General features: G+C 42.4%; 1 protein-coding gene and 1 long non-coding RNA gene across 2 annotated transcripts in view; both read right to left on the bottom strand.

Annotated features, from left to right (window-relative positions):
- Nucleotides 1–4,897: 4,897 nt before the first annotated feature.
- Nucleotides 4,898–6,971, bottom strand: LOC117551003. Its single transcript, XR_004569733.1, has 3 exons — nucleotides 6,440–6,971; nucleotides 5,887–6,001; nucleotides 4,898–5,751 (listed from the first exon to the last, which is right to left on the bottom strand). It is a non-coding gene; the product is annotated as an uncharacterized LOC117551003 (long non-coding RNA).
- Nucleotides 6,972–10,517: 3,546 nt separating this feature from the next.
- LOC117551002 (eukaryotic translation initiation factor 4 gamma 1-like) overlaps nucleotides 10,518–14,953 on the bottom strand; it is a 91,369-nt gene continuing 86,933 nt past the window's right edge. Inside the window, 3 exon segments of the mRNA XM_034223653.1 lie at nucleotides 10,518–11,966; nucleotides 14,278–14,418; nucleotides 14,526–14,607. Coding sequence (XP_034079544.1) covers nucleotides 11,779–11,966; nucleotides 14,278–14,418; nucleotides 14,526–14,607 — 411 coding nt within the window. The 3' untranslated portion in view covers nucleotides 10,518–11,778.

The raw sequence follows: 14,953 nt of genomic DNA, 5'->3' as shown, positions 1-14,953 counted from the left end.
CTGCTGTTAGACCATCATATGTTTCAGCATCATCATCTCACTCTCAGCTGCTCTGCTCTTGTTATTGATGAAACTGATCTATTAATTAGACACTACTGTCTATCTCACTGTAATGATTGTATGTATTACGTCATGAATTTTACTTAACAGACTGTACAGGTTTCTCCTTGTTTGTCATGCTTTGCTTTCTGTTATTTTGTTCATGTCTGTAAGCCGTTGCTTTTGTCGGGACCCCCTTGAAAACGAGACGGTTTCAAGAGGTTAATCCTAATAAATACATTTCTATATAATCCAGCACTGAAGTCCTGGTTCACGCGTTAGTCAAATCCTGTATTGACTATGCAACGCTGTCCTCTCTGGCCTCCCCATCAAACTCCTCAAGAAACTCCAAATCATTCAGATTTCTGCCGGATAAACACCCGCACCAAATCCTCTGACCACATCACCCCCATCCTCATCCAACTCCACTCCATATTTGCCTCTGCCATGGGGCCAAAATTAAATGAAATAAAATAAACAATATATAGGGGTTGTTTCTTCTCTGAACTTCTTTATATATAAACTTCTATAATATATAATTTACCATATATAATAATAATAATAAATAATATATAATAATAATAATATAATATAATAATAAATAATATAAACTTCTATATATATAAATCCCTCCATATCAAATAAACCATAAACAAATACATAAAGTGTTCACTGCAGCGATATATTTCACACACAGAACTATATGAAAACTCGGCGGCGTTTTCGACCCAGGAGTTCAAAACTTTTAATCTCAATCGGATCCGATCAGATTTTGAAATCCCATGTTTTGTGATCCAGGATCAGACAAATCGGCCAGATTTTCTCCCTGTAGTTCAAAGCAATTCAGGATAGGATCACCCTGATCCAGATTACGACTTTACAAAATGACTAGATCCTGAATATCAGTGCTTTAATCCTACCGAGCGCCATCTAGTGGATATGAAAAATAACACAAGGAAGACAAGACATTGCAGAGACATCTATAATCAGGGCTGCACATAACTGGTGCGCAGGTGCGCATGCGCACCTCCGCCAAAAAAAGAGCACCGGGTCATTTGAAACAAAGCGCATTTGCGTACCAACATTGAGAGAGGGAGAGAGAGAAGGGAGAGAGAGAAAGATATTTGCGAGTTGCATACATTTATGAACCATGATATGAACTCAGGGTCGGCCCGTAGCTCTGGCTAGATGTTCGCCTAGGGCGCCAGATCTGGGGAGGCGCTGCGCTGGCAGTTCTGGGAGGGAAAAAAAACATTTTGACCGTTGGGGCTCATCCTAATTTTCGGCCTTGATGTAACAATATTCATAATTAAGTAAATGTAACACCCTTTTCACCCCGGTTACACGTTTCATTTGCCCTGTACGATGGGCGCTGTAAGTGATGAAAATGGGGGATGTTGGCTTATCTGGCGCCCGCAGCTCACAGCCAAAGCGAGGGAGAGAGAGAGGGTGCACCGGTACCAGCGCTGTTGTTATTAGAATCTGGTGCCGTGCTAGCTGCTCTAACGGATATAAGAAGAAGATGTTTCTACAATAAGGTGGAGGGAGAGTCCTCTCCAGTCAGACTGATAACTACAGCTCAGTGAGGTAAAGTCTAAGTTCAAACGGTTTGGTCGCAATTTATGTAAACACATATTTCCAAGGCACTCCTTTATAATTATTGGGATAAACAGGTTTTAAATCATTCCAATGTATACTATAGGACAGTAACCAAAAATATCCTTTAAAACTGGAGAGATAAAAAAAAAAGCATAAATAAATGTTAAGGTAAAATAAGATATGAATGAACAACAAAAATAAAATAAGTTACATTCATTTGTTATTGGCTATGGTAGGTTATTGGTTATGTCCACATACTTATTTGATTACATTCACTTGTCTAAGATGACAACAGAGACTTTCGACCCAAACCCAGCTGTTGACTTGTGGATGCAAGCAGCTAATCACAGACTCAACCAGAGAGAAAGAAGTAGGCCTACATCATCAGCTACCATGTCTGACAGAGAGGAAGACAGTGAGGAGAACAGTCAGGAGGGAGTGATGACAGCTTGTATGATTACTGGTCGTGCTAATGTTGTCTTGTGTTCACCTCTGCATGTGTGTTCTGTGTTCACCTCTGCATGTGTGTTCAGTGCCGTGTGTCTGGCAAATAAAGTCAAGACCCCTCAAAAGTTACAGTTTATTTCATTTTAAGGATGAGCACCAAGCAACATCTCCAGGTGCTCCTTTGAGAACCAGGGCAAAAAAGTTATGTGCACCCCTGTCTATAATGTCTAATTATATGTTTCAATTTGAAAGGTGATGACAGATGATGGACTTTTTATTTGTTGAAGATATTTTTTCTTTAATCTAAATTGCATTTGTGATTGACAATCTTTGTTGTGATACTTTTATGAGCATAAAAATGTATGTCATCAATATTTGGTTGAAAACAAAAAAGGCCACCACAAACGTGACCAAAAATGGAAAAACAAAATGTATTTGCCATGAAGGCTAACAATTGTGTATTATTTCAGTTAACAAACTTTGCCATTTTATTTAAATTGGAACATATTTTAAAATAAATTGTCCAGTACGTTTTTCTCTGGTAATCCACCCCTCTGGTGGGATCAGGATAATCCAGTTTTTTGGGATCAAACTGATCCCAATCCTGTGTTGTCGGTTTGAACTACCCGTTTTGAAGATTTGATCCACATTAAAGTTTGGATTTGATTTCCTGATCTGATCGGATATCAAAGTGATCCTAATCCTGTTTTTGAACTACCAAAAATACAAATCTGATTTGATCAGATAGGGATTAAAAGTTTTGAACTCCTGGGCCCTGAAGACCAAAGGAAGACAGGCTTCTCCTGTTTTTTCAGCCTTTGTTATCATTTTGATAATTACAAATATATATTCTTGTCCGTGGTTGTTTTGGCGTTCAGGGCATACGAGAGGTGTAACATTATTTTAATACCAAAACTATATTGAAATAGAGTCTAGCTTGAAATACTGACTAACATTACTGGGTTATTTGGTGATAACAACCAAAGTAAAGTAACTTCAGACGCAGACGTCACGTAGCTTCTCAGGCGAGAGGGGTGGCGACGAGAGTGTCACGTTACTTCTCTCGCGGCATAGTTCACGGCATGGTAGGCGACGATTGACACGATTGATTATCAAGTCATTGAGGTGATTGATTATATACTGCTGGGTAGCTTATGAAATTCACCATGGGATCAATACAGTTGTTATCTTAACCTATAATAATACATGACAAAATATTTCTTGATTATATTTTGTATTGTTCTGAATCTTCAAAGTTACTAAAGTTATCAAATAAATGTAGCGCAGTATAAAGTACACTATTTGCCTGAATGGGAGTGGAGCAGTACAGCACTTAAGTAAATGTACTTTGTTACTGTCTACCGCTGTTCATTGTTCAAGATTGAAATGTCAATGTGCAAGACGGTTTCTGCCCCTCTGTTCACATGTAGCCTTTCATACGTGACGGTTTCTGCCCCTCTGTTCACATGTAGCCTTTCATACATGACGGTTTCTGCCCCTCTGTTCACATGTAGCCTTTCATACGTGACGGTTTCTGCCCCTCTGTTCACATGTAGCCTTTCATACGTGACGGTTTCTGCCCCTCTGTTCACATGTAGCCTTTCATACATGACGGTTTCTGCCCCTCTGTTCACATGTAGCCTTTCATACATGACGGTTTTCTGCCCCTCTGTTCACATGTAGCCTTTCATACGTGACGGTTTCTGCCCCTCTGTTCACATGTAGCCTTTCATACGTGATGGTTTCTGCCCCTCTGTTCACATGTAGCCTTTCATACGTGACGGTTTCTGCCCCTCTGTTCACATGTAGCCTTTCATACGTGACGGTTTCTGCCCCTCTGTTCACATGTAGCCTTTCATACGTGATGGTTTCTGCCCCTCTGTTCACATGTAGCCTTTCATACATGATGGTTTCTGCCCCTCTGTTCACATGTAGCCTTTCATACGTGACGGTTTCTGCCCCTCTGTTCACATGTAGCCTTTCATACGTGACGGTTTCTGCCCCTCTGTTCACATGTAGCCTTTCATACGTGACGGTTTCTGCCCCTGTTCACATGTAGCCTTTCATACGTGATGGTTTCTTCATTCTCCCATTATCTTCCACAATCTGTGTAGAAGTATGTCTTTAGCATCTGAATAGAGCCATCACAGTTTGTCTACAATGTGCCTCTCACACTTGACCACACCCCGAACAAATGGCACACACATTTCAGGGTATTGTTTTGTTATGAATGCTACGTAAATAGTTTTAAGAATCCATGGTATTAAATCAAACTAATTGTGAATTTATTTAAAAGGTGGCTGCAGAACCACCTGATGGCACCAGCAGTGAAACCTGGACCAGCAGCCCTGAGGAGCCCTTCCTCTTCGATGCTGAGTCAAGGCCCTGCACTCCCCTGGCAGAATCCACCATCTGTGGAACAGAGTCCACACCGGCACCGCTCGGAGAGGGGCCAAGCACACTCAGTCACTTAAGCACTCCAAGGCCTCGAGTGAAGCGCAGCAGGAAGATGCTGGATGAGTCCGCCAGTGAGGCATCAGAAACGTTGATGCACACGATTGACAGGACCCTGGAACATTTAACTTCGAAGGTTGAACATAATGACGACATCGCGGCCTACTCAAAAACCTTTGAACACAGACTGCGGGAGTTGCCACATAATTTGCTGCCACACTTCCTGCATGAGGTGGACAATAGCTTCTTCAAGTATCCTCCACAACCTGCCTAGAAGTATTTTAATGTTGTAGCTGTTCAAGATGGTCATTTTAAAATGTTTTAGTAGTTAAACCAATAATAATGCTAGGACTGCAACTGACGGATACGTAGGCACATTTTTATTTTTTCTTAACGCTGTGTGATTAAAAGAATAAACACAAATAGCAGGATAGGCACACATATTTGCTATATCTTATCCCACTGAAAAGGCACTGCACCGATACTGTTACAATATTGGCATAGTTCATCCCTGTGCTGCTTGGCTCGAGCTGTAGCATTGGTGGTGGGTGGCAGGGTGGCTTGCTGTAGGTCAGGGTCTTGTCTCCATCTTCCTGGGACAGTGCCATGATCGGGTCCTTCCTGGTCAAAAATTCCCGCCATGTATACGCTACAGTTCTCTGTGAGCAGGAAGTTGTGCAGAGCACAGCAAGCCAAAACAATGCCCTCCACTTTGGCAGTGTCTTGAATGTTTATGGAAGTTAGAAAGACCCGAAAACGGTTGGCCAGGATGCCAAAGGCATTTTCTACCACCCTCCGAGCCCGCGACAGCCTGTAATTAAAGATGCGTTGCTCTACAGCTAGCCTCTGGTTCGGATAGGGCGTCATGAGGTACTCCTTCAGGGGAAATGCTTCATCTGCCACAATGGAGTAACAAACCGCCTGGTCAGAAGCAGGAGGGGGTGCAGGTGCAGGGATGTTGGATGTCCTATTCTCCAGGGCATCCTGCAGTGAGCATCCACCAAACACACCACCATCAGAAATCCTCCCGTTGCAACCTACATCTACATTCAAGAACTTGTAGTTGCTGTCGACCAGTGCCATTAGCACCATGGAAAATGGGGGGCGGGTGTTGATGTGTTTCCCATCCAGGGCACCTAGGCAGTTTGGGAAGTCCCACTGAGCCTGGAATCCATCAGCTACTTGCTGCCACTCTTCCACTGTGTCTGGGCACTGAAAAACAAAACATGTATTTTTTTAAGACCCATGTTTCGTATGGCAGAGCAAACATTTGCTGTTCAAATGCCTACAGACCTCACTGTATTACATAGGGATTGGACAGTAAAACCAGTCAGTATCCACACATACCTTCAGGTATTTCTCTTTTAAAACCTCGTAGATGGCTGTACAGGTCTCAGGAACGAACTGCCGTATCGTTGACACCCCACTCGGAATTGGTCGGAAAGGCTCCTGAAGCTTTCCCCTGCAAATATTAACAAAGAGTTTATACACAGAGTTATCTACACAAGCAGCTGAACAAAACACTCATTAGCTACACAACTACAAGTTATAGTTTACAAGATAGTTAGATTACTTTAGTTACTATGAAGATTTAGATTCATGATACAAAATATAATAATAAAATATTTTATTACAGGTTAAGATACAACTTTATTGATCCCTTGGTAAATTCTCAAGCTACCAAGCAGCACTTTTGGTACTTTAAGTACATTTGGTTTTGTACTTACACTAGTAAATCTTTTAATGCATGACTTTGACTTCTAACAGAGTATTTCTACACTGCGGTATTACCAGTTTTACTGAAGTAAAATGTATAAGTACTTCGTATACCACTGCTAAAGCATAATATACAATAATATACAAAGTGCTGCCATTTTAAATATAGCTTTAGCTTGCATACCTGTTGCCAAAAATCGCAGCGTAACCATCAGACGTTCCCCCACGGAGATACAGTCCCGGTAGTTGGTGTTTTCCCTCTGGATGAGTGGAGTGATGAGTTCCTTCAACATGTGGAACTGAACAGGAAAAAGCCGAGCAAAATCTTTGAAATCTGGGATTTCATTTAACTCCAGCTCTCCACACAGGTTCGGGAAAGCCCCGTGAGCTTCTCGCTGTCGTATCCATGATCTCACCCATTTAGTGCGGTTTCTCCTAATTGTTCGCTTCCGCCTCTTGCTATCTGCTTCCACAAGCAACAGGCCCAGGGCTGATACCGCCAGTGCCACACTGCACATGTTTTCGATTAAAAGGCGTTGTGTGAAGCAGTCTGAGATGGAAGAGAGTGAAAGTTGAACGCACAGACTATTTGTTGTTTGTATATATCACGCAGTCTGTCTTCCGGTTACCTCTTTTGAATGACGAATACACACTACCGCCGCCTGCTGGTAAGGAGAGTTATTGCCACTCACGCATACGCAGTGCCAGAGCCGTGCGTACGTGCTACTTGGCCGTCGGCTGAAGTCTTTGCAGTGTGTTCCAGTCATGGTTCCAGTGCGACTGTTGGCCAAGACGCAGGAGACGCAGGAGACCTGAGGCGACACACAACAGTCGGGTCCGTCGCGACGTGTTCTTTGGTGTCAGCTTGGTGTGTCGGTGTGTCCACACCATAGACTGTATAAATGGACGTAGTGTCCGTGACGTCACCCATAGGATTCTGCAGAGTTGCCGTGAAGCCCTTAGTAGGCGGAGTCGGCCACTAACGGTTCGACTGTGACGTCAGAGTCTAATCCCGCCTGCTCCCAATAAGGGCAAAGAGGCGGAGCCTAGGCGGGACCTGCTGCCTCCGAACTGGAAGTAAACAGAGCTAGCTCAGGCTAAGAACGAAGCTAAGCTAACATGAAATACATGCATACCAAGTTACTGCTAACAGTGTAGTTCCCCTATATAAATGTTACATTCATAATCAAATGAGACAATCTGCAAGAGAATTAGCTATATTTTGTTATTCTTAATGCTTGTCATTCACACGTTGAGAAAAGACGGACTCCACCGCCCGGAGCTAACGGAGCCGCAGTGGGCTAGCTCCGGGACGCCGGCTGGAGCTAGCCCCCTGCGGCTCCGTTAGCTCCGGCGGCCACCACTGGGATAATTGGGTCCCCTATTAACATTTGCTCCCGTTTAGCATTATGGGCGTCATAGCCATAGGCTATAAAAGTCTTACCCAAGGCTGAATCATAAACTAAAATGTATATGTATGTATAAAGGGTTACGTCCTTAGCTGGCTAATAAGTAGCAAGCTAAGCTACCAAGCACCTGCGAACGGGGTTAACATGTATAATATGATAATTTTAGACTTCTTGGAAGTTCTGTTAGTACATTCAAGCGCACAGCACAACATTTTAATTGTCTGGTATTTGTAACAATATTCCCTAAAAGGCACAATCACCACGAACACGGCTAAAGGGTCAAGTACAGTAACTACAACTAACTAACGTTGTAGCCTCTATGGTTGTAGCCTAGCCGACAAGTTGCTGTTAGCTGACAGTACATGTCCATCAAAGTGACCACGCCCTAATTTATGCAAAAGCTTTAAGGCTTAATATTAATTAAACAGATGAGTTGAGAAAAAATTCACCCCCCACACAGTAGTCATGAAGGGGGAATCTAACTATACAGAGAATATGGTTTTTTGAACCACGATGTAAACATGTTTATTTCTGCTGTAAAGTTGGGTATTTTAACATGGGGGTTTATGGAAATTGCTCCCTTCTGCAGCCTGCTCCTACTGGCCACTAGATGAACTGCAGTGTGTGGCACTTCCGTATTGGCGTCCCGGCTCTTCCCCAGAGTTTGCCGCTTGGTCCGGACCTTAAAATGAAGGTTTGAGGAAGTTTTTCTGGAAATCCCCAAGAGGTCCAGCACTGTGTGTGACGTTTATAAGACGAACTTAGCTCAGAATACAAAACAATGTGTTCAGGTCTCATCTTGTAAGAGTTGTTTGGGTTAGGCCTATATAATGAATAATGCATGTTTCCATTAGGTTAAATCCCAGTGGATTAAGGTATACCCCGGAAATTGCCCTGATCAAAACCCTTTTAGATTGTTTTTACACCTTTTTAACAAAATCAAAACTCTCTTCATCTGTATTTAAAGGTCCCATGTCATGCTTTTCTGGTTATCACCCGTCCCCTTGTGAAGGTTGTTCTGCATGTAAACGGTCTGCAGTCACAAACCCTCAAAGTACACCCTGTAGCGAGTAAAACTCTAACACAGAAAAGACCTGTCTATGCTGCCCCAGAACGCCTCGTTGGAGATTTCTCTTTTTCAATGTTTTTCTTCCTGGTCGCAGTGGCGGTTCTAGACCAATTTGAGTGGGGGGGGGCCAGGCTGGGGCCAGTTATTTTCTGAGGGGGGCACAATAAATGCAGGACGAAAAAGACAAAGACAGTATGAAGTAATTGCACATAAGAAAACAATGCAATACATGTATTGGTATTTGTTTCAGTACACATATGTATTTCAGATACTTATAGTTAGTTTGTACGCTCTAATGCAGGGGTCTCCAACCTTTTTTAGGATGAGAGCTACTTTCAGAATATAAAACAAGTCGTGAGCTACTTTTACTCCTCTTTTATTTATTTTTTTGCAGTGTATATATTTAGCACATTTTAACATTATACTTTGTGTGCTGTTTGGGTCTGTGGGACCCGTTTTCAGTTTTTACTAAAAGAAAATGTATGCAATTTAATTATTTTAACCTGCTTTATTTGGGGGTGGACCTCACATCCTCAAGGGGGGGTCCGGGGCATGCTTCCCGGGACGATATTTTCTTAAATGTTGAAGTGAAATGCATCAATCTGGTGCACTTTGAGAGCAACATGAATGTATGGAGGATACAGCTCTCAACACTCAGATGAAAGGGAGCTGTATACTTTTCAATAATCCAAACATTTTTAGAATATGATCACAACCAATAACAAATCATTTAAACTTGTTTATTCTTATCTTATGTTACCTAGTTAGCATTATTTCTTTCTATTTATGCAATTTTACTAATCACTCCCCTTTTAAACTGTTGCAAGAACGTGATTGGTCGATATTCATTGTGGGGGGAGGAGGGGTGTTAGATATAGAGTTGTAGTAAGTAGATAGAGTTCGCTATGATTGAGGTTTCGTTTATGCATAGGGTAGATTATTTTAATTACATTTCCTTTTTTTTGTGTGTATTTTTTACATTTGCTTGGCGAGCTACTTATTGAGGGCTTGCGATCGACGTGTTGGAGACCCCTGCTCTAATGGTTCCGACTAGAATGACAAATAGCGTTAGTTACACCTATTCCGTCAGCCAATAAATGGTTTAATCATAAACCTTTTATTTTTATTTTTTTTCAGGGGCGGCCACAGGGGGGTCCAAAGTCAGTGCCCCCCCCTGGTCGTAGTGACGTAAAGGTCACAGTGACGTAACGGCTCCACGGATTGGTCCATACACTCACTCAGCCTTATCTTTTCTCAGCCGAAAGTAGAAATGGCCAGGACATGGGACCTTTAATGTTTTACAAGTGTTGTTTTTATGAATTTTTACTTTGTGAAGTGTCTTTGAGTTTCAAGAAAAGCGCTCAATAAATAAAATGCATTAATATTATCAGATGTTCTGCTGGGTTGTTTAAGTTGTTTTGCATTTTAGTAAACACATTTGAAAAAAAGCTAAGCAACTATATTCCCTTGACTTTAGACTACATGTTATCAATTTCTCTTAAATCATAGGGATGAGAACACTCCTCAGATTCAGAAAATGCACCAACTGATTTTTTTTGAGATTTTGAAAAAGTGATAATTTTGTGATTTTGAGAAAAGGTGATAATTTTCAGATTTTCAGAAAAAAACCGACATTTTGAGAAAAAGTGAGAAAGTGAGAATTTTGAGGAAAAAAGCCCACATTATGAGATAAAAACGTACACAAAACAAGTGATAATATATAATATACAACAGAAGTGATCGTAGTGTTTAGGATTCAAGAGTCTTAATAAAAAGCAAAGGAAGACATTTTTTTTTCTTTTATTGGCAACAATCTTTATTATCTCTTCCAGTTTTTGGATGTGAAAAGAGGAAATCATTTTACTTTAATTAAATATCTTTTTAATAAAGTAAAGCAAAAAAGTATTTACAAATGTTCAATTAAATTGTAATCAATGACTTGGGGTTGGATAATTATACAAGCACCTTCTGCCGGGCCGAGGAGAGAAAAATATAAATACAGGAGATAAAGACTTGTTTCGGGGGAATCACATGGCGATACATTAGCATTTTTTCTTTGAAAAAACAGAAGCCATTTATATATTTACAGAACTCTCCTGAAATGCGTTTCCACTGGAGGAAGCAGAAAGGCTTTAGGATCCGAACTGTTGAGCTTTTTTTTTTGTGTTTTATTCAAGTGGATTTTTTGTCCGTGTACTTTTTATCTCATATTTTAAAGATCCGACGACAGGCTTTGCAGGAGCGTGTTTTCTTTCTCTCAGTCCACAGTTTGTGTTTTGAAGCGCAGGAGTATAACAGACACATGGTTTTGGGGTTTTTTGGGCGTCAGGGAAGCATCGTCGCCCCCCAGCAGCAAAAAATGGTCAAAGTTCATCGCCTCCCACTCGTAAAGTCTGCGTGAAATCTGTCGTCACGTCCACAAACCGTCCGTCTGAAACGTCCCTTCGACAGCGCTCGCCACTCTTCTTTGTAGTTTTTTAATTTTATTACAAAACACTCACTCCAACCATCCAACACAAGATGAAAGGGAAAGTTAACCGTCTACACTAGCGCTTGGTCGTGTAGATCCAACACCGATCGATGTGATGCTGCCGCTCACACGATGAAGTCATCAAAAATATAAATGTGAACAGCCTTTTAAAGTTTTTTTTTATTTTATTTTTTTATATATCTGTCATTAAGCAAAGTGTCTTGAATAGTGTTTGACCGTGGCGAGGAAAAAAAAGACGTTTGAAAAAAACAGGTTAACTTCAAAGAAATACTGAAGGAAACGGCTCTTCTCTCGCGGCTCTTATCTCGCTCTTCTACTCGCTCTATTTTATTCTGTATTTATTTCCAAAAAAGACATTCAGTTGCGCAAAAAAGGGAACAAAAAAAATAAAGGAAACAAAAAAAAATAACTGATCGAGTGTTCGATCCGTAATACAATCTCTCCCAGTTGAAGAATTTTTTTTTTTTTCTTGCTTTTTTTTGTGTTTCTGTTTATGCAGAAGGATTTTGCCGATTCAGGGTTTTTCTTCTGAATCCTCCGAGCGTCTTCCTCCTCTAGCTGTTGTCGGACTCGTCTTCATCCTCGGCCTCTCGGAGCCACGTGAAGAAGGCGGTGACGGACTTTAGAGCCACGCCTTTCCCCTGCTGCTCCGCCGGGTCTTTGCTCGACTCCCACTTGTAGAAAGCTTCTTCTTTGATCACGTCCTCGTCGTAAAGGCTGTCGAAGAACATCCGCAGCAGGTCTGAAGGAGAGGGGAAACACGAGAGACGTTAATACATTACTATAATAATAACAATAATACATGGGACTTTTATAGCGCTTTTCATGAAACTCAAAGACGCTTTGACAGAGAATTAAGAGGACCAAAAAAAAACAGAACATAAAATAGGGGGGGAGGGGGGTGGTCAGTGGTTGAATGCAGTGTTGAACAGGTGGGTTTTGAGTGATGTTTTGAATGCTGTGAGGGAGGAAGAATCTCTGATGGATTGGGGTAGTGAGTTCCAGAGGGTGGGTGCAGCAACAGAGAAGGCTCTGTCGCCCCAGGACTTGAGGTTGGTCCGGGTGGGGAGGGACAGGAGGTTGGCAGTAGCAGAGCGGAGGGAGCGAGTGGGAGTGTGTCTGTGGAGGAGGTCAGTCAGGTAGGATGGGGCCAGGTTATGGAGGGCATTGTATGTCATCAGGAGGATCTTGTACTGAATTCTCTGGGGGATGGGGAGCCAGTGGAGCTTGATGAGGATGGGTGTAATGTGTTCACGGATTCGGGTGTGGGTGAGTAGACGGGCGGCGGAGTTCTGGATATTTTGAAGTTTTTTGAGGATTTTTGCAGGTGAACCGTAGAGGAGGCTGTTGCAATAGTCCAGACGGGAGGTGATGAAGGCGTGGATGAGGGTTTCGGCAGCAGTGGGAGAGAGGGATGGACGTAGACAGGGCGATGTTTTTGAGGTGGAAGAAGGCTGTCTTTGTGATCCGTTTGATGTATTTGTTGTAGGAGAGGGTTTGGTCAAATATGATGCCTAGGTTCCGGATGTGAGGGGAACTGGGAAGCCGTCTATGTTGAGGGTGAAGTTATGGATAGGTGTGGTGAGCTTGTTTTGTCCAATAATTATTATTTCAGATTTATTGCAGTTGAGTTTCAGTAAGTTAAGTTGGAGCCAGGATTTTATTTCAGTGATGCAGTTTGTCAGAATGGAGTGGGTAGCAGTGGAAATGGACTTGGTGGAGATGAGAAGCTGGATGTCGTCGGCAAAGCAGTGGAATTGAAGTCCATGACGGCGGATTATGTGACCAAGGGGAAGCAGGTAAAGGATGAATAGGAGGGGGCCGAGAACTGAACCTTGAGGGACACCTTGGGGGAGAGGAGTGGTGGGGGATTTGCAGTTATTGATGTAGATTAACTGGTTTCTGTCCGAGAGGTATGAAGTGAACCAAGAGAGGGCAGTGCCGGAGATGTTGAAGGTGGTTTCAAGACGGGTGAGGAGGATGGAGTGATTGATGTCAATCCTCATTGACCATTTAAACTATATTACATTACATTACATGTTAGACGCTTTTATCCAAAGCGACTTATGGCGCATTTCCACTGCAACGGGGTAGCCCCGTTTAAGCGTCCCTAAGCGTCCTCGCTCAGGCCGTGGCGCATTTCCATTACAGTTTAGGACCTGGGGTAGCAACGCAGTGTAGGCGGGGCGATCGGCTTTGTTTTTGTTCACATTTCTTGTTTGATCATCCCCAATGAGATGTAGGAACGTCGTCACCCCCTCGGTCGACCACGGTGTGCTTTTCTTATTAGACGTAGCCATTTTTGTAGCTCATCCGTTTACAAAATGCTGTTTATAAAAATGCTGCAAGCTTGCTTCTAAATATATATGCGACGCTAGGGATGAACTCGCGCGCGATCTTGTGACGATTCTCTCTGGCCAATCAGCAGTCGAGAGTGTTGACGTCACTAGTTCAGCCCTGGCCCTGGTCTGAGGGAACCACGATTTTATGGGGCCGGAAAAAGAGGGAAAAAGTACCCGCTGGCCGGTACTAGGCTATATGGAAACGCCACCAAAAACTGGCCTGGCCGCTTGAGGACGGTTAAGGACGCTTAAACGGGGCTACCCGCTGCAGTGGAAATGCGCCATAACATACTCAATACTGTGGACAATCCCCACAGGAGCACTTTGGGGTGAAGTGTCTCAGGGACACAACGACATGCTGACTGCAGTGGGGTTTGAACCTGATCACAACACCAACGCACTATTCCACTGCGCCACAGCCTCCCATATTAAACCAATTATAAAGCCTAACACATACTACAACACTCAGAACAAAAAATGGAGAAGCAGCGTTCAGTTATTATGCTCCAAATATCTGGAACAAACTCCCTGCAGGTCTGCTGTAACTTTTAAAAGGAATAATTTACCTACATTTGATTGATTTCTCAAACTTATGACTGAACTTATGAGGCCATATATAGCGGCCCAGCCCTTCGAATATTTTCTGTACGTGGCCCTCGGTGAAAAAAGTTTGGACACCGCTGCTCTAAATGATGTTAAGAAGTCACTCACTGGCCGGCTGCTCCAGCTCCACCATCAGCGCCTGCAGAGCGTAGAGAGCCTGCAGCTCCTTCTTGTCGTCACTCAGGTATTTCTGCAGGACCTTCGCTCTCTTCTTGATCTTAGCGGCGTCCACCTTGTTCGGGTTCTCATCTGCAGGAAACAAAACGCCATTAACGGGACGGGCATGGAGCAGTTTATGAGGTAATTCTGACTTGATTGAATGCGTAATATCTACAGGGAACATGCGGATAACTCACAGATGATGGCTGACTGACAGATGCATGTCATCAGAGCTCTGACCAGCATGTTGGAGGACATCTGCTGCTCATCCAGGTTAGCCTGCACACAGAGACACATTCATTTACACGCATGCAGAGAACCAAGAGCCCTACAACTGGGTTAGGGATTGAAAAGCATTGAGGATTCAAACTGGATTGTTTTGAGATTTGGAGAAAAAGTGAGCATTTTGTAAAGTGAGAATTTTTTTGAAAAAGTAAAAAAAAAAATGGAAATGAGAATTTTGATTTTTAGAAAAAGTGAGAATTTTGAGATTTTAAGAAAACGTTAACAATTTGAGTAAAAGTGAGAATTTTGATAAAAAGTGAGATTTCAAGAAAGAGAATTTTTAGAAAAACAGTAAAAAATAAATTAAAAAATAGAAAATGTGAATTTAGTGATTTTTAGA

This window comes from Gymnodraco acuticeps, unplaced genomic scaffold (genome assembly GCF_902827175.1).
Source record: "Gymnodraco acuticeps unplaced genomic scaffold, fGymAcu1.1, whole genome shotgun sequence".
Classification (NCBI taxonomy): Eukaryota; Metazoa; Chordata; class Actinopteri; order Perciformes; family Bathydraconidae; genus Gymnodraco; species Gymnodraco acuticeps.
Note: the sequence above shows the minus strand (reverse complement) of the source record. Positions and strands in the feature narration are given on the sequence as shown.